The following is a 21,083-nucleotide window of genomic DNA, read 5'->3' on the forward strand; positions in this document are numbered from 1 at the left end:
TAACCGCTCCTTTCGAGCACATCTTAATTTGCATTTTCGAACTTAACTTGGGTTTTCAACGGCTTCTAGCATGCCCCCAATCTCAACAATATCAATTTCCGGGTAGCTTGGCTCTTTGAAAACAACTTTGAATGAAAGCAGGAACATAAAATTCATGCCATATTTCACTTTCTCCATGGAGTTGAACTTGACTATTGGAGTCTTCTTGGTTGAAGTGATGATTAAATCATCTTCCATCTAGTAATCGTCCTCTAAATACTTCAAGCACTCTAGGACTTTTTTTGGTCGATTTTATCTTTGCCACTGGCTTTTTTACCTAAGCCATTATCCGACTAGAATGATCTTTCCCTTTAGAAATGCTTGTTTTATTATAAATTAAGACAATTATTTTCTTGTCTTTGCCTTCTTCGCTTCCTCGGCCAAATTTTTAGCCACAGTATGCAAATATTTATAGCACTTCTTCTTGGTTTGAGTGAGTGGTTGATACAAATTATACCCTACCCAATACCATTGGCCTACCTTGGTGATTGGTGCCTTGAAAGTCCTTAGCCTCTTAACTTTATGAGAAACCAATCTTATTTGATGGTTTTTGGAGAAAGTGATTTGGATCTTGTGTTCAACTTTCCCTCCTTTAACATCTGTTACTTAGCATCACATGTTCTATCTAAATTTTCAATCCTAAGCACTAAAACATAGATTTGAGATAGTGAGGCCCTTAGTTTTTTAGAGGTGACTTTCTCATGTTCAGTTCTTAACGCTTTGTAGCTTCTATCTCCTTTTTTATCTTAACCTCATGCTTATATTTGGTATATAAAGCACTTAATGAGTGATTAAACCTTGTTGGCCGAATCCTTATCTTCGATTTGGACAACTTTCTTATCAACTTTTTTGACCATTTGCCTTAAATTTACCTTGATCCTTAATTAAATCAATTTAAGACATTTCTTGAAATAATGTTTGTTTCCACTGAAGTTGTCAACTCCATGACTTCTTTTCTTTTCTTTGGGAACTTGAGCATCCCTTTCTTAATCATTTCCTAGCATTCCTGAAGATCAAATAGTGAATAATTTGATGCGTCAATATGTCATGCTATTTGTAGTACAACTTTTTCTTCATCTCCTCAGCCATAAGCATAATATGGTCATCAGGTAATTTAATTACCTTATCAACTAGAAGATGATTAAAAATCTGATTGGCTTTAGAGATGTCAAAAGTGTAGAACTTCTTCAACTCAAGCCTATTCTTCTAGGCATCATTCCCAAATTAAGGAATCTTTTGGATTCATAATACTTTTGCAAGAGCTTTGGACACATATGGCCATGTAGTCACCACCCTTGGCCACATCAATGTTGGTTATTTCTTCATCGCTTATATGGTCATCAGTATCCACAAGATGAATCTTTGTGTTGGGATCCTTGTAATAAGTTCCTTGTGATGAATTATTTCGCTGATACTCTTCTCATAAGATTTTCTTATATCATGTGGTCGCAGACATCAGTTTAAATAGATCATGAAAATTCATCCTTTCAAACTTTTTTTTTTTTTGAGTTCATAACTTAGACTGCTCTAGGCGAGCTTAACAAACTCACTTTTTAGGATATCTAAATGATATTAACTCTTGGCTATCTCGAAATAGGTGATGAATTATTCTACTGATTGGCCTTCCATTTGGTGTTGACGAGAGAGATATGCCATAGAGACTTTTGATTCAATAAAAAAGAATTGCTCATGGAACTTTTGGTCCATGTCTTGCCAAGTGAAGATTGAGTTGGTGAGCAGATTAATGTATCACGTGAATGCTGGACTTGTCCATGAGTTAGGAAAAAGCCCTAGCTTCCATATATTGTCTAATGCAGCTTTGCCACATTGGATGGTAAAATAGCCAATGTGCTCAATGGTAGACTAGCTTACCATTTCTGGGAATATGCTGAAGTCCAATTAGTGAAAGTTCCTTAAAAACTTATAATGGTCCATGGCCAGATAGGACTTTCGATATGCAAGTTTATAGACTCTCCTGACTATAGGGTCGATGACTTCCTAGATGATGATTTCGATTATTTTCAAGTCAATTCTAGCTTGGTAAGAAACTTTTGCTCTTAATGGTTTACCGGGTGTTCATGATTTTCCTCATTCCTCTGCATGGGGTCATCAGGTTCAGCTGGCTAATGTTAATGTTCATGCTCACTGGGGCCATTCTTCCGATTTTACCCATGATGTTTCGCTTGTTGTGTGACTTGCCTCTTTTATGTTGGAATGTAAGGCTGAATCTTTCCTCTTGGCTCCATTTAGAGCTCGGGCACAATACGCTTAGCTTTGCCTTCTCCAAGTGCCGTTGGTGCAGCCTATGATTGGACCATTTTATTACCCACCTTGTGTGATTGAAGCAATTTACTGCTAGTTTTGAATCTAGACTTGGTTATTTTGGCTAGAAGTTGAGTTTTGGTATGACTTGAGGAGTTTGCATTTGTTGAGAAGAAGTGGTCACAAACTTTGAAATTGTTTCGACCATGAAGCTCATCATTTCCTTTATTTGACTAAACATCTTTTCATTTCCATACTTTATATTTTGGGTAAGGAATTCTAGGATAGATTTCTGGATCCCCTGTGATTCCTTAATAACTTTGTTAACTGCTACTAGATCTAGTCATTGGTAGTTTGGTTTATTTGAAGTGAATCCCACTAAGCAATACTAAGAAATATGTTTGGCATTTTAGCAAATACCAAATAATTTGGGTCATTTCTTTAATGTGCATTGGCATGCCACTCTTATTACAATTATAGAAAAATGTAATAGTTGGCAAATAACAAATATTAAAATGATAAAATAAGTAAATTGCACACTAAATATAAATTTGATTAAAATCAAACGATTGTAAAAATTGTTAAGAACTTCTAATCTCAATATTCTTTTTTATGCCTTGTGGTAAAGGACTTTAAAATAAACTTTACTTTAATTAAAAAAAAAACAATAAATAGAGAATATATGAAAATGAAGAAGGATTTGTAAAGATTGAAAAGATAAATTAACCTAAAAAGTTAAAATCACAAGAAAAAAATAGATTAATAAAATTAAGAAGAGATGTAAAGGAAATAGCTTTTAGAATAATAATTTCTATTGATGAAGAAATAGACGTAGACAATAAAGAATAACAATAATCCAAGTAATGGAAAAGTGACAATAGATCTACTAATAAAAAATATTAAAATGGTGAACAAACTTTAACGCTAAAAGCTTAAAGAAGAAACGAATAAAATAAAGCAAGAGCCTGTGAAAAGAATTTTGGAAGTTTGTCTGAAAGATGTCCCCTCTTCTTGTTCTAATGCCTATTTATAGGGCACTCGAAGCTTGGTAAGGTAAAAAATTGATGTTTTAAATGATGAATTCATAATAACTGCAATTATCTTCAATTCCTTTAAATTATGCAATTATTCTAAATCAAAGCAATTTCTCTTTATTTCTTGAATCTATTCCATAAATAGTTACCAATCACCTCTAACTTCCTAAATCGAATATAAATTATGAATATGGCCTTATTAAAAAAAAAAAAATTATTACTTTCAAAAATGAATTGTTAGTCTTATTTAGGCTTTCAAATTACTCTATAAATAATGTTTCAAAAATATTAGATTCTCCATAGGTAAAATTGCCAAAACGAGTTATTTTTGTTTTTATCGAGGTTCCCCAAATGCTCCAATATTAATAATATTCTATAAACAAAAAAAATTAACTTTATTTACACCTTTAATTACATCAATTATAACAAACATTACAATTATTATTATTATTAATAAATAATACTAATAATAACATTTAAAAATAGGTGGCACAAACAACATTAAATACATATATAATATTATTTTTGCCATTAAATATAATATATAACATGTTATATAATATTATGTTTATTTTTACTAATGTATTATATATTATGTAATAATATAAATTTTATATTTGAATCTTGTTGAAAGTTGTAACAAACTATCATTAAATAGAGACCGAGGCGGTAGGGTGATAATGATATCTTCTTCCTTTTTCTTTCTTTCTTTCATTTTTTTTTTTTTCAATGAAAAAGGGTGACAATGGTATCTGAATTTATTATTTCATGGTTGACCAACACATAAATCGACAAGATCAAAATTTCCCTCAATCATTGATTCATGTAAGGATATCATGATGTAAATAATATATAATATTTGTCCAAATCTCAAATATGACTATTGGCAAATATTAATTAAAAATTTGATTATATGAATTCTTATTATCTGTATTGTGGAAATTTGCTAATGTGAACAAGAACATGGATTTAACCTTTCAAACCTACACCAATTATATATATATAATAAATATTAATTCTATATATCATGAAAAATGAAAGCCAAAAAAATTAATTGGGCTTTGCATATTCTGTTTAATAATGGCGAAACCCGCAAAACATGAAATTCTTCCTCTTACTATTTTCTCTGCGTTATTTTTCAGCTTCCTTCTTCCATTGTTATCTCATGCAAAAGACACCATTCGGCCTAAAGACACATTGACTGGCAACCAAACCCTGGTTTCGGCTGCGGGCGTTTTTGAGCTCGGCTTCTTCAGTGATGGCTTTTCGGGCAATTACTATCTCGGAATCTGGTTCGTAGCCGACCCAAAGAAGAAACCCGTCTGGGTTGCCAACCGAGAAAGTCCACTCATCGATCCCTACAGTGAGCTTCAAATACGTTCCGACGGGAATCTAATTCTTATAGACCGGCGACAAACGGCGTTCATCATCAACTCCGATCGTCTTGCTACAACCACAAACACCAGCGCAACACTCTTAGATACCGGAAACTTCGTCCTCCTCGCGGAAACAAATTCTCAAGTATGGCAGAGTTTCGATTATCCGTCTGACACTTTTCTTCCCGGGATGAAAATCGGGTGGTTCGGATTGAACTCCGACGACCCGAGATACCGGCTTTTAGTCTCGTGGGTGAGCTCCGAGAGCCCGGGTCGCGGAGCCTTCACTCTCGGCGTCAACAATAGCACCTTGAACACTCTCACCGTATGGCGTGGAGACAGTGTTCACATGGACATAGGCTTCTGGGAAGGAGGGAAATTCCGGTTCATTTTCGAAAACTCGTCGGGGAATTACAATTTGAGCCATTTTACTAGCAATGAAGGGACCTACTTCTCTTTCAGTAGTAATAGTTTATCAAACAAACATGTGTCCAAGTGGTTTGTCATGGCTTCTAATGGTAATCTTGACGAGTTCTCGATCTCGCCGGAGGGGAAAATATCGTCGGTGAGTCATGTTCTATGCGAGGATTCGGCCGGTGGGAACACCGGGAAGTGTTTGATAAAGATACCTTATAAGTGCGAAGATGGTGATAATTTTTCAGAGATAAATGGTACAATGCCAACGTCTTTGTTCTTGAGGGGCTCGATTAATTTGGGGTTTAGTGAATGCGAATTTATGTGCCGGAGCAATTGTTCTTGTTCTGCTTTTACTTCCTTTCAGGATGATCTAAACGGTTGTCATCTTTATTTTGGAAGAAAAAATGATATTTTCAAGGTTGTGGAGAAAGGATCGGGGATTGTTTATGTTCGAGGTGATGCTCCAAGACAAAGTGGTGAGTCTCATTTATTTATTTATTTATTTATTAATTAGCTGGATAGAAAAACCCATAAAAATCACTATAGACTCTATACCTCTTTCTTCTTCCCTTTTGCAAATTAGAAAAACACCCCTTTGAATTTCATTTTTGATGCAAAACAACACTTTTCACCCGTAAATTGAATTTATGAAGATTTGCAAATGTTAATTATAATTTGAAATTTCAGAAAGAGAAAAGTTATGCACAATGATTTTCTAGAAAAAAAATAATTAAATTTCAATAGATACTTTTAAAAGTTCATAAAATACAATAAGTAGACGTAGATGGATTTGCAAAGTTTGAGGCTAATTAATAGTCACATTTCATGCCAACTTACAAACGTCAATAATAATAATAATAATAATAATAATATAATTATTATTATTATTGTTATTATTGTTATTATTGTTGTTGTTGTTATTATTATTATTATTATTATTGTGAAAAGTATGAGCTACATTTATATGAAAGTTTTGTACTCAGCGATCATGATAAGAGTGATAAAGATTATTATATGTTAGGTTGCAGAACTTCTATATACTATATAAGATTGTTAGCTACGATGTTGACCATATGAGAACTAGTTTACCTGGTAAATAGTTTAAATACATATACATATATGTATAGGTTTTCTTGACATTTTTGTTTCTAATTGCCTATAATTGATTAGACTTTCTAGAATATTGCTACGCACATAAATTTCTAGAAACCCCTATAGATAAATAATTTCTTACATGTGGAACAAATTTGGTTTATAAATTTAAGGAATTGGTCCAACTTGATTAATTATTAGCAGTTTTTTAAATTTTAGTGATATCCATTTGATATTGCTACGCATCCGTTTTTTTCTTTTCCAGTTTTTGGTTGGATTCATAGTGATAGCTATATATATATATATATATATATACACACATAGTTGCAACCATGTTGCAGCTGCTGTTTATCTTTTAGATGGAGAGTTTTTCAACTTGTCTACCTAACGATATGACTTATTTGTTTAACATCGGCAATATCTAACCGTCAAATAAGTTTTACTAAATTTTAGAAGTATTGTTAAGGCGTACTAAATGTATCAGGATTGACTTTTCTAAGGTCCTCTCGTGATGGTGTTAGTTATTCTATAGTCATTAGTTTAATATTTTTTTATTTTTATTTTTTACTTTGCATTATTCATTTAATCATCAAATTTTCCTCCATACTGGGGAGAATTTTTCACACCACAATTAAATTAATAACGTTACAAACTTAGAAAACCATGCAATTTCTAAGACAGAAAATCTTTAAACTCAACACAAGACAGTAAAAGCAAATCTAATCAAATTTCCACTATAAGTTATTAAATTCCACTACTACTACTAAAGTCTTAACCTCAATATAAAGCAATATAATAAATTTAATTAGAATATTAATACAAGTCATACTTAACCTTATCAGTACTTGAAATGGGTCATGAAGTCCAAAAACATAAGTATAATCTCCACAAAGAGATACCAAAAATACAAACATAATCAAAATCACCATCCAACACTTACTGCTTAAAAATCCAAGTTTGTCTACTCCTCTTCCAGATTTGGCATCAACTAGGCTTACTAAAAATTTTTGAGGTCGAAAATGATGGGATGAGTACAAATGCTCAATGAGTGAGTTTTAATGCACTCATACCAAAATAAACATAGTTTTGATACAGCAATCTAATTTAAAGATATACAACTCTTTAAATTAGATACACACCATAGAAAAATTATAAAAGATATATATATATATATATATATATATATATATATATATAGGGTGCTATTACACAATACTATTACAATGGTTTTTGAAGTAACCGTCATCAATACTATTACACAAAGACAACAATTTTTTCAAAAACTGTTATCTTTGTGGATATCTGTACGATAAAAATATATAGATGTCTGCACCATAGAATTGTTCTATATATATGAAAAATTTTCAGATGTAAATATCCTAATTTTATAATATCCGAATATCAACAATAGGTAACATGTTGTTTGAGAAATGCCTTAGGCAATATGATGCCTAATATGTATCCTAATTTTATTAAAGTTTCATATGCAAATGTCCTAATTTTATAATATCTGGATATCAACAACAGGTAACATGTTGTTTGAGAAATGCCTCAGGCAACATGTTGCCTAATATGTATCCTGATTTTATTAAAATCAAGATATCCCAATGGGAAAAGAACTAATATATATATATATATATATATATATATATATATATATATATATATATATATATATATATATATATATATATATATATATATATTTATATAATCAGGAGCAAATAAGACCTTTAATATGAGAACTAATATGAAATCTTCTTTTTTCAACGCTTGGATCGTTTTAAAGGTTTTAATTTAAAATTATATTTATTAATCATCGAATTTAGTTAGAGTTTATTTTTCCTAAATAGGATTTTAATATATCATTAAACCTATATTTTACTACTTTTTGAATTTTAAATCCTAGCCCTCGATGTGATTCAATGGTCACCAAATGTAGACCTTACTTAAGCTTGACTATATATGTATATGTATATATATATATATATATATATATATATATATAAATGCACCATATGAGATGCAAATGCACATGTGATAGGGCCAAGGTTCCATAAAATCATTGAAATCCTAACTAATAGGTAGCTAACACATACCAAAAATAAATCAAGGTATGTTAGGAAAAGCTTAGGCCACTACATATGTATAAAACACATCAAAGTTTGTAGGGCATGTAAACAACTAGAGTCATATTCATATTCAAATCCATATGAACTCCAAATCCATAATCATAATCCTCACTCCGGTCTTTGGTAACCAAACCAAATCCAAATGTTAACTCTATTTGTCCCCAGTGGGTCATCAATTCAAGGCCATATAATAATCTTGTTTGTCTCCCTAGGTGATCAATCAAAAACCACGGGACGGCTTTGTCTCTAGTTCTTATGTTGGTCAGACTAAATCTAGATATCAAAAGTCAATTCATAATCAAATCGTAATCCATACATAGAATTCTCAAGTCAACTTCCATATTCTAATACCATTTAAAAACATACTTTAAAAATCAAGGTTAATGATTATTTTCCAAAATCAACTTTAGAAAATAGTTTACATAAAATATGTTATTATGATATGCTTAATGCATGCTATGCAAAATACAGTACACATAAATAGTCCTATACATTTTCAAACATGTCATTGCAGCTTAACATTTCCTAAGTAATAATAATGATAATACAAACTATAAATTAGAAAGCATATATCATATTCAAATAACCTTTACATACAATCTTTATGTGTCATGCTCATGGATGCATGAAAGCAAACACTTTATCACATATATATATATATATATATGTCGAAAATTTAATAGGGTTTAGAAAAGTTATCCCACCCACAATATGTTTTCAACGCTTCCTATCCAATGAAAAGAGCTCCCATTCAGTTTTGTGTCAGTGTTTTCTTGTTTATTTTAATACCATTACTTAAATTAGTGCCTAAATTACATTTCTCAAATTTGTGTTAGTGCTTTCTTGTTTATTTTAATACCATTACTTAAATTGGTGCCTAAATTACATTTCTCAATCCAAAACGCACATACACTTGTAAGACATAAGAGCGAATCATACAAATGATTACTTCTACTATAAGTTACAAAGTTTCAAGCTTAAATGGTATGTGACAACAATTGTGGGCAGGTGCAAAAGGCATTGGCAAGCTATTTGGTATCTAATTTCACATTGTCCAGGTGTGGTATAGGGGATAATTTAAATGTAAAGATAGTCACTCTTATAATACTGAGACTTTTTTAGAGTGGTTGCATTAGGATTCGAAAGAATTTCGAAGTTAAGCGTGTTCAGGAGAGAGTAGTCCAAGGACGGGTGATTTCTTGGGAAGTTTTGAACAAAAAATCTCATATTGAGTGCGATGAATAAATTAGGGATAATATTAGCAGAGAGTAGAGATCTACCAGTGATTAAATTGGGGACAATACCAATAAAAAATGATAGGTCTGCTCATGGAGATAAGGTATTATAAATGATATCAAAGCCTGTATTCGGTTAAAAGTGTGCTAGCAAAGACACTGGGTCTCAAAGGGGGTGGAGAGTGAGGACTTTGGGTCCTAAGGGGGGTGAATTGTGACTACTAGTGTGGGTAGGTGCAAGAGGCGCTGATAGGATATCCGGTATTCAATCCCACATCATCTAGCATGGAACAGGTGATGGTTCAAATATAAATATAGTCACTCTCATAATGTTGAAGCCTTTTTAGAGCAATTGGCTTCAGAGTTTGCAAGAACTTCAAAGTTAAGCATGCTCATGCGAAAATAGTCCAAGCATAAGTGACTTCTTGGGAAGCTCTAATGAAAAATTCCATACCGTGTGTGGTGGCTAACTTAGGGACAATATTAATAGAGAGTGATAGGTCCGCCAGTAGCTAATTTGGGAATAATATTAGTAAAAAGTGATAGATCCGTCAGTGAAGACGAGGTGTTACATAGTACACCATTCCACTATAGTGTCTCTTCCTATAAAATTTTCTAAACAATTAAGTTAGGTATTTTAAAACCAACACCAATAATCATCACCATTAATTAACAAAACAAATCCAAATCTAATTCAATCCACCATAGCTTATACCTTAAGTGACAATTCTCAACTCAAAGAAAGTATTAAGTCCAAAATGCAACATAACCAACAAAACTTAACCTCAATACCATTAAATCCAAAACAATTTTACAAAGTTCCATGATAAAAGGAATAAGTACAATTGTCACGAACTTATGAAAAAATCCAATTCTTTACCTCAAAATTTAAAGTAATTTAATTCCAAAAATCTTTCATAGTAAAAGGTAATCTTTAGGTTAACTTTATAAATTTAAAGTAACTTTGATTATTCCAAAGTCTTCAAATAGTACAGAAACTTACACTAAATCTTAAAATTTAAAATCTTTTATAACATAATTAAGTCAAAACCAAATTCTTTCAATTAATTTAAACCATTCGCCATGCTTCCAATTTACGAATTCACCATTCCAAGTACAAATTCAACAATAAAGTTCTAATTACCAAAAACAATTTCTCAAACTCAAACCATAGATAAGACCTATTATCTAAAACATCAAATCCAGGTACAAACAGAAGGTATCAATACCCAAATTTCAAATCAATTTCCAATAGCTTCAAACCCAAGTAACTAAAAACAAATTTTTTTTTTTTTTTAAATTTACAATTATCCAAGTTTCTTGTAACATCAAAGCCACGGCCAACTATAAATAAGCAACAACAATGTTTTTAATATGCTTGGCCAAACATACAAATCCAACAATTTCAAGTGTCTTAATATTTCAATATCTAACCACCGTAAAACTTCCAGGTCTACTTACCTTAATCTCCAAGAATCTCCATATAAAAACCATTAATCTTTTAAATGCTCTAGTACCCATTACATAATCATTTCCTAGTCAACACTTCAACAAATTTACAAAAAAAAATTCTCAAGAAAAATCCTATGGTGCTTCGGTTTAAAAAAGAAATAAACAACTACAAGAAAACTTCTAAAACTCAAGCTTCAAACCACATCAATAAAAGAATCACATGTCTAATGCATAAATATATAAAATTCAAGCAAAAATTAAGAAAGTGTCCTTCAGAAATTTAGAATAACCCTCTCAAGTTTGGTATAAACAACAAGTCCAAAATGTTTGTTTTACAACCAAATGAAAATTATCATGCAACAAATGAAGATCACTCATAATTCAAAGATACCTAACATGCATTACAAGTCAAAGAAAAACTTTAAACAAATCTACAAGAAAATTATCAAGAATTTGGATTTCAAAAATCTAATTTTGAGAGAATAGGAAGAACAAGAAAAATCTTCACTTTAGCTCTATAAAAAACTACATGCAAGACAATATCAATTTTTAAATCAGATTTACCAAAATACTTAACGAGATCAAGCTTAGATTTGAAAGAAAATTCAACAGAAAAACCATGAGAATGCAAGTTAAGGATCTCGGTTTCAAACTTACAAGAACTGATGATTTACTTTTGAAAACTTAACAAATTTTTAACATGCAAACCAAGATCAAAACTATGATTTAACTCATTTAAAACATTAAACAATTCCAACCTAATGATTTCGAAGAAAAACAACAAAAATTGGAGAACAAAGCTTGGGAAGCTCTCAATTTTGAGAGGAAATAAAAGATAGTAAAATTCATGAGTAAAATTCTTGTTTTGAAAACATGTGGATCATCACATGCAACAGAAGATGCATACTTATATAACAAAGCCCTGACCACAAAAATAAAAACCCAATTAAAAGTCAAAGAATAATAAAATAAAATCATGCTTGACAAGAGAACAAATTTGTTTTTGATAAACCTTTAGATCATCACATGAAAATACAAATCAGCATTCCATCAACACTCATTCACTATGAAAACCTTAAAGTTCAAAGGAAAACCAAAAGTAGAGCAAGGAAAACATATTTGGACTCCAAACACCAACCGGTTTCCAAGAACACCAACAAACATGCATTTTCACCTTGAATAGTTCTCAAAACTCAGCATAAGATAAGATCAGAGAACTAGAAACTATCATATTCAAATTCTAAAACATCAAACCAAAGTTCAAGAAAGACTTAAAGAAAATCACACTTGAATCCCTCCATCACCTTTCGTTTTCAATAATAGTATGGAGGTAAGTTCAAGTAATCAAATCAAGGAGATCGAGCTTGCAAAGGAGACGCCACAGTTCATATTTCAAGCAAGAATAAAATGGAACAAGATAGAATTTTAAGGGGGTGTGGTGTTTCTGTATTGAATAAGAAATCGGGGGAAGTGGATGAGAGGGTTCGGAGAGTAGCTTCTGTGATGGTGGAGAAAATAAATAAAATAAGTAATTGAGATTGTACAGACTATTGCAAGGAGGGTAGAATGGTAATCTCATAAGTTTTTAAGGCAGAAAGTCAAAAATTTCCTCACCAACTCAGGTAATCTCTTCCATGTCCAAAATCATTTTCCAAGACCCAAAATTTAAATAAGAACCAATTTTCATTTTTGCTGCAAGCCAAAAATACAATTTATCAAAGATCTAATACAAATAAAATTTCAAAATTGAGTAGTAAAAGCTTTCTTAATTCCCAAAAAATATTTAAGTACTAAAATTTACACAGAAGAAAACTAATATAACGAACATAGTCTCAAATAAATTCAAAAAATAAAAATCCAAGTTTGTAAATTTTTAAAAGAAACAAAAATTCCAAAAAATTTTCCCACCGTTTTTATAAAGAAGCTAAATAGAACATACCAAATTATATATACAAGCACTCTAAGTGTTCTTACAATTTAAGAAATAGAAAATTTAAAACTTTGGGTGTTATAAAATAAACTTAACAAATTTTTTAGTTTAATATTTCAAATTTCATGTTATTAGAGATATAAATAAGGATTCTCGTGGTTTTATTTTTATTTTTATTTTTATTTTTAAATCATTGTCTATGCTTGGGAGTTGGGATGGAACCAGGATGATTTCATTTAGGGGGGACATGGTTTAAAAGGAAAAAAAAAAAAAATATATATATATATATATATATATTTATATACAATATAAATATTTTATTTTTCATATATAGTATTTAATATGAATAAAATAGTTGTCAAATATCAATATCTAATAATTTATCATGCATGAGAAAGTACAAATAAAAATTAAAAAATTGGAAAATTAATATAAGTATAGAATAAAAATACTATACAAGGAAAATAGTAGGAAAAATATATAGTATATAATAATTAGACAAATTCGCCATACAACGGTAATTTTCAATATTTAGTAAAATGTTAATGTGATTATTGCGAATAAATAATATATTTAATTACTAGCAGCTATTTAAAAATTATATCAGTTATCAAATAGAAAAATAGATTAAAAATCCAAGCTAAAATATTGATTAATAACATGTTTAGAAGAAAAAGAGATTTAATTATTTTTGAATATTTTATTATTATGAATTAAATACTTTCTATTTATTTGATTAGAAGTTCTGCAGTAACTATAGTTATAATTATAAGTAAATACTTTAAGTGTTTTACTTAAAAAAAAAGAAAAAAAAAGAATCAATCTGATATTCAATTTAGGAGGCCAATTTCATTTTTCCTCATTAGTTTTACGAATTTGTATTCATAATTTTTTTGTTGATAAAATTTGTATGCGTATATTTAAAAGGTTGGAAAAAGCAATAAAAAAGGGGGAGGGGGACCATGTCCTCGGGCCTACGTGTAGGTCTGTCCCTGCTTAGGAAGGGATAGTTTTAACTTCGTAGCTAAATGGTAGGAGGATATATTTACCAATTTATTTACTAACAATGTTATTTTACTGACTTTCATTAAATTTCAATTATTCATATTTCTTTAATTTTTTAAACGCACTTAGCTTTTACTAACCATAGCCATCATTTTATTTTTATTTTTATTTTTTCCCCATTAGGTGGTAAAAATAAATGGAAACTCTGGATGGCTATAATTGCTCTTCTGGCTTCCTTATGGGTTCTTAGTGTAATCTTGATAGGGCTGTGTCATCATCGACGACGGAGAAAACATGGTAAAAGTCTTTTCACTTGCAATTTATGAGAATATAAGAATATGGCATCATTTAAAACATTGCTCAATATTATATCTAGCTAGCTACCCACCATGATTAACAATTTAATTTATTTTTCCCTATTAATTTCATGTAACTAATCTGAAGATCATCAAGTACAAAGCCAAATACACGTAAATCGCAATGAAGAGGTTCGATTATTTCGAATGGGATCCATCATTAATAGATCACCTAATAACAATCATGATGAAGCTAGAGTTTCAACTAAACTTGAAATAGGAGGCAGACCGCAGGAGCAAGAATTTCCCTTGTTTAGCATTTATTCCATAGTGAATGCAACAGATTCCTTTGCGGCAGCAAACAAGTTAGGTGAAGGTGGTTTTGGGACTGTTTATAAGGCAAGCCTACTTCAAATTGATTTGTATTATATTCTATATAATATATATATATATATATATATATAGTTTTGATCCAATCAGCATATTCTGATTTTATAAAGTTTGTATAGTATGATTTTATAAAGTCAAATACAATTTATATTATTCAGGATAAATTGGTCATTTTCACTTCAATCTAATTTTTTGCACTATATTCTGACTTTATAAAATTAAAATATTCTGATTGGATAATTATATATATATATATATATATATATATAAATACATATAATGAGGTTCAATTGAGGATATCTTTAACTTTTTAACTTGAGCCATTAGATTGCATGTAATCTACATCAAGTACATGCATAGATGATTAAACCCATTTATCCTCAACTTAAAAAATTGAAGATATATCTTCATCTGAACGAGACTGTATATACATACATACATACATACATACATACATATATGGAAATTCTATGGTGATGACGGTCCGCATGAGAACCGCAGTATTAGTGACGGTTTTTCATAGTATTAACGACGGTTTTTTAAAAAATCGTCATCAATACTATGAAAAACCGTCACCAATACTGTGATCCGCATGAGAACCGTCCGCACCATAGACGGACTGTATATATATATATATATATATATATATATATATATATATATATATATACATACATACAATAATACCTTTTGGGTGATGGAGCCCACATTATGTTGCTCAGCATGTGGACAAGTGTGTGTCAGGTAGCTTATCCTTTAATCTATTGCCTAGGAATAAAATCATATATACATAGTTTTTTTATGATGTAGATATTGGTAAGTTTTGAGCTTATAAATACATATAATGCAAAATGTTATGGAGACACTTTTTTCCCATAACATGTTGCCTAATGAGCATCTGTAAATTAAAAAACTGGCGAATGTTCACACTAGAGAAAAATTATATGTTATATATATATATATATATATATATATATATATATGTGGAACTATTTCCCAAATTATATTGGAAGACATAATCATGTGGATAATAAAAATAGATCCACATTGGTTAAACCATTTTGTTTTACAAGTTAATCATTGTTATTTTATTATATTCTAGATTAAAGACCTAATATGAGAAAGTGAACTGATCATGGTAGCTAATTAAATTACTATAACAATATGTGGCCATTCTTATTATCGACATCATGAGATTCATATAAGATAGATAGATTTCCTTTTATCAATCCTTGCTTTATTTTGTCTAAATAGAATTTTAATATTTTATTAAATCCGAATTAGATCACAAATACATTTTTAAATCTTAGTTTTTGATGCAAATTTAAAGAGGATAACAAAGGAGGCATGCTAAAACCATCATGTCAACTCATGTGAGTTTGACTCTGTACATGAGATTAATGCAATTTGTTCACCTTAAAATTTAATATTGATATAGCAGGGTAGGTTGCCAGGAGGACAAGAAATTGCGGTGAAAAGACTTTCCAAGATTTCTAGGCAAGGAACAGAGGAGTTCATAAATGAGGTTACATTAATTTCTAAGCTCCAACATAGGAACTTGGCAAGGCTTTTGGGATGTTGCATTGAAGCAGAAGAATCTATATTAATTTATGAGTACATGCCCAACAAAAGTTTGGATTCCTTCGTATTTGGTAATTAAGAATGAATCAATCTCAGTTGATATATGTTTTAATTATAAGCTCATAAAATAATACATATTCTACTATGTCGAAAGGTATTGAAATAACAATTTGAGTTGTGATATACAGATTCTTCAAGAAGGGTACTTTTGGATTGGAGAAAGCGAATTAGCATTATTGAAGGAATTGCTCAAGGTCTTTTATATCTTCACAAATACTCCAGATTAAAAATAATTCATCGTGATTTAAAGACCAGTAATATCCTTTTGGACAAGAATATGGACCCTAAAATATCTGATTTTGGCATGGCAAGAATTTTTGGAGACCATGACACTCGAGTGAAAACGAAAAGGGTGGTTGGTACATAGTAAGTACTTAGTAATGCTACATAAATAATATTTCAATCTCCAAGGGTTTAATTATTTGAAATACAAGATTGGACTAAATTATTTTAAATTTAATTCACTATATTGAATATATGATTGGAATAAACATAAAATAGTCTAGTCCATTTTAGCATTTAAAATAACCATAATAATAGGACATGCATTAATTCTTACATATATATATATATATATATATATATATTGTTATGATTTCTTTTTGTAACTTTATTGATTTGATTCAGTGGGTACATGTCTCCCGAGTATGCAATGGATGGTCTATTCTCTGAAAAATCAGATGTGTTTAGTTTTGGGGTAATCTTGCTAGAGATCATAAGTGGAAAGAAGAACATTGCCTTCTTTGAGACGAATCAATCTCTAAACCTACTTGGCAAGGTAATGAACAATTATTAACCCATGAATAATCATATAATCTATATGTATGTAACTAATGCGAATAAATTAATGAATTAATATATAGGCTTGGAATCTTTGGAAAGAAGGGAAATGCATGGAGTTGATAGATCAAACGCTACATGATTGTTGTCCAAAGGATGAAGAAGTTATGCGATGTGTGCAGTTGGGTCTATTGTGTGTGCAAGAAAGAGCATTCGATCGACCAACCATTTCGGATGTAGTTTTTATGCTCAGCCACCAAACAACGGCCTTGCCTCCTCCAACGGAACCTGCATTCTTGAGTCAATTGAACTCTAGAGCGGATGTAGAATCATCTTCAAGTAGGCATAGACTTTATTCTGAATATGATATTACCATTTCAGAAGTACATCCAAGGTAGCAAAAGATAAATTGTATTTGGAATAGCAGATTCAACCGGATCATTATGTTGAAAATTGTATCTACAATGCTAAAATAGGAATAGTACATTTTTCTAATTCATCTATACATACTTTGTACATAGAACTTAGAAGCATGCTCATATTAATGCATTTCGATTGCGTGCTCAAAATTGAAAACCAAATAATGGAAAGATCTTGCTATACCACATTAAGGATATTTTTGGTATGCAAAATTTATGTAGAATTAGAATAGCTATTTTATAGGATTAACTATTCCTATGTTTAATATATTTTCAATTTCATGAATATATATATTCCCACTACAAAAAAAAGGCAACCCTTACAACACTTTATTGCTACTATAGGGGCTTTTTTTTTTTGTCACTATCTAGAATTTAATGACAAAAACTGCTTGTTAATCTATTGTCACTGTAGACCTGCTGTTAGTGGTCAACTTCTTGATTGTAGGCTTAATTAGTCCATATGTTTATTTGGGTTTGCTTTTGCTTAAAATTCTAGTGGATGGGTAGACTAAAGCTACCTTTATAGGTTTTATAAATGGGAATGAACTAGTTGGCACCAAGACCAGCGCAACTTATTTATTGAGTGAGCCCACTTAAGGCTGCTTGAAAATTCATGATATGAATAGGTTTCGTAACACCCCAAAATTCTAATTTTTCTTATTTCTTGATTACAAAGAGGTCTTACGGTGTTTGTAGGTGTAATTTTAATTTATCAGCATCTTTCTAAAACGTGGAATTTTTTTTAAAAATTTGTTTCCTTTAAAAATCTAAACTTGGGTTTTGATTTCCTAATTTTATTTGAAAAATATATTTTGTATTGATTTGTTATTGTGCAAAATTTTACCAAATTACTTTCTAGTAAATTAAGAAACCTTTTAGTTTACGAAATTTGAGAATTTATTTTTAGCAAGATTGAAGCATTTGTTTTTAATTAAATATTGGATTGGGGATTTGGTCTTGTGACTTGGTTGAAATTTCAAAGAGTTATTAGGGCATTTTTGACTTTTCCAGTTTAAAAAATATGAAATTACCATTTTGCCCTAGCACTCTAGTCTATATAAATTTAACTCTTCCCATTCTATTCATTTTCCACTATTTTTTTCATACCCACCGGAGCTACGCCAAACACTCTCCAAGCTCTCTCAAGTTGTCTCTCATTTCTTTTCCTCTTCTTCTTCCTCTTCCTTACCTCTTCAAATTGAAAATCTAAAACACATCCATTGAAAACTTTGATTAATTTTTCTTCATGCTAAACCTGTAGGTTCTACTTGAAAGTATGAGTTGCTTTGTGAGTGTTTGGCTTTGATTTTTGTTTTGTTTCTCAATGTTTTCTTGGATTATTGTTTAATGCTTTGAATTTAGTGCTTTGATCTTTTTTTTATATTGAATCTAGTGAAGTTTTAGAAGTGAAACTCTTGGTTCTTGTTTGAGCTAGTAAAACCAAGATTTATGGTGCTTAACATAAATTATCTCTTGTTTTCCTTTGATTTTTGCTTAGATTTAAGGTCTATACTTCGACTATTTGTTGTTACAATGTTTATTTTAGTAAAATAGAATTATTTTAAGTTTTATTTATTTATTCATTTATGTTTTAGGTGACTTTTTAGGTTTTTCTGATAAGTTTCTTATTTCGATTTTTGTTTCGTTTTCTTTTCTTGTATTTGTTTAGTTTCTTATTACTTGGCTTTATGCTTACGAATAGGATTCTAAGCTTATTTAATGTTTCATTCAGACTATTATTTTAATAAATAAAATTTCTATTATTCCTCTTCTTCTCTAATCTTATAGATTTCAATTATTCTATTTTTTTTTTTCTAAGTTTAACATAACTTTGCTATTGCTACTCTTTTCTCCATAGTGGTATCAGAGTCACAATCTTATGGGTCTATGGTTTTGTTCAAGAGAAAAAGGTAATTTTAATTCAACTTATTATCATGTCATCTAATTTTAATGTTTCCTCTTTCCCTTAATTCAATGGAGAAAAATATTAATTCCGGGTTGTTAAGATGCAACTTATTTGAAGGCACTTGATCTTTAGGAATTTGTGATGAATAAAATTGAGACCACTCCTGTAACATCCCGTCCCAAAGTACAACGGAAATTTTCCAACTTTGACCGTTCACCTTTGACCCAAGGGGTCAAAAGTTGACTTTTTGTTACGGTTGGAATTCTAGATTGACTGAGGTATCGTTGCGAAGTACACGTTGGCACGAATTCGTAGACTAGTAGTACGTTGAAAACGGAGCTACGGTTTGAAAGTTATGAGCAAAACAAGTTGAGGTTCAAACTGTCCAAAAGGTACCGGGAGTTGACTTTTTATGGTTGTAGAATTTTGCTTTGACTTTGGTATGGTTGCAAAGTTCTTATCGATACGAGTTGACAGACTAGTGGCACGCCTAATTTGGACGTACGGTTAAAAAGTTATGGACGTGTGAAGTTTGCCGGATACCGTAATATTTTAATGTTTTTGAATCGATGAACAGTGAAATACCACGTGTCATCACCTGATTGGTCCATATGGATGAACAGTGTTGCCCACGGTGGCTTTTATTTGGCAAAAACGACAGGGAAGAGAGAGAAAGAGGGAGAGGAGAGAGAGAGGGAGAGAGAGGGACGATCGGCCACCACCGGTTGGCCACCGTCCGGCCACCGGAGGGCTACACGCGCTGGCCACCGTTGAAGCCCAGTTCCCCGCGACCCTAACCTCCAATTTTCCTTGCCAGACGTCGCCGGACGAGCCCAGATCGAGCCAGCGAAGCTCAGCGGCGATTTTTCCCTCCACCGCCGGCCACCACCGTTTGACCGCTTTCTGGCCATTTTCAGGCCACACGCACTAGCCACCCTTCACCACCTCCTCATTTTCCGGCGAGGCGCCGAAAATCTTCAAATCCCGATCTCTCCGCCGTCCGGCCTCCGTTTGCCTCACCGCCGGTCCCATTGGAATCCTCTCCCCTTGATCTATAAAACCGCCAAAAATCTCAGCTAACGGCCATCGCACACGCCGCCGCCGGCGACGGTTGCCGGTGACCGCGTCGGCTAGCCGGAAGTCACTGTTCCGGTGAGTACCCAGTCGCACTGCCGGTTCCTGTCCACTAATTCCGACCTCCTGAATCCAAATCCGGGGTCCTTTTCCGCCAATTCATGATGGATTGAGAGAATCGAAGGGTTGAATCCCGAAAGCTTTCCGGTGAGATTCCGGCCACCACCGGTCCGATCTCCGGGAAGTAAGACCGGATTTGTAATCCTCATCGCTCAAGCTTCGACAATTTTGGATAACGTTTGTGTTTGACCCCCCGGGTACCGGGTGTTATTTACCTGACTAAATATTAATTTATTTGACTGTGTGTGAATTGTGTTCTAGGAGCACGGGTGAGTCGTGAAATTGATCCCATGGTGGATCATGGTTTAATTGCGTGCTCCAGGTGAGTGACCCACCTTTAAAAATATTTTGGAAAATTAATTATATTTAATTGGTATTTGAATTATGCTCATGTGGTGCGATTTAATTATGAATTTTATTGTGATTTAATTTATTTATTATGCATGAGCAAAGTATATTTCAGTAATAATCGTACGTGGT

The 21,083-nt window shown here is 31.6% G+C and overlaps 1 protein-coding gene across 1 annotated transcript; it reads left to right on the forward strand.

Annotated features, from left to right (window-relative positions):
* Positions 1-4,408: 4,408 nt before the first annotated feature.
* LOC107403490 (receptor-like serine/threonine-protein kinase SD1-8) lies at positions 4,409-17,636 on the forward strand. The gene is made up of 7 exons (XM_060817289.1): positions 4,409-5,604; positions 14,158-14,271; positions 14,419-14,669; positions 16,102-16,312; positions 16,430-16,667; positions 16,929-17,079; positions 17,165-17,636. The coding sequence occupies exons 1-7, from the start codon at positions 4,416-4,418 to the stop codon at positions 17,477-17,479; spliced, it is 2,469 nt and encodes an 822-aa protein (XP_060673272.1). The 5' UTR covers positions 4,409-4,415; the 3' UTR covers positions 17,480-17,636.
* Positions 17,637-21,083: the final 3,447 nt, after the last annotated feature.

The sequence above is a fragment of the Ziziphus jujuba genome, chromosome 5 (assembly GCF_031755915.1).
Source record: "Ziziphus jujuba cultivar Dongzao chromosome 5, ASM3175591v1".
Taxonomy (NCBI): domain Eukaryota; kingdom Viridiplantae; phylum Streptophyta; class Magnoliopsida; order Rosales; family Rhamnaceae; genus Ziziphus; species Ziziphus jujuba.

Bases quoted from the DNA above. Each gene is read 5' to 3' on its own strand.
- LOC107403490 (XM_060817289.1), top strand. From the start codon at position 4,416: ATGGCGAAACCCGCAAAACATGAAATTCTTCCTCTTACTATTTTCTCT. The intron at 5,605-14,157 runs GTGAGTCTCATT...TTTCCCCATTAG, and splicing joins TGATGCTCCAAGACAAAGTG to GTGGTAAAAATAAATGGAAA. The intron at 16,313-16,429 runs GTAATTAAGAAT...TGTGATATACAG, and splicing joins TTTGGATTCCTTCGTATTTG to ATTCTTCAAGAAGGGTACTT.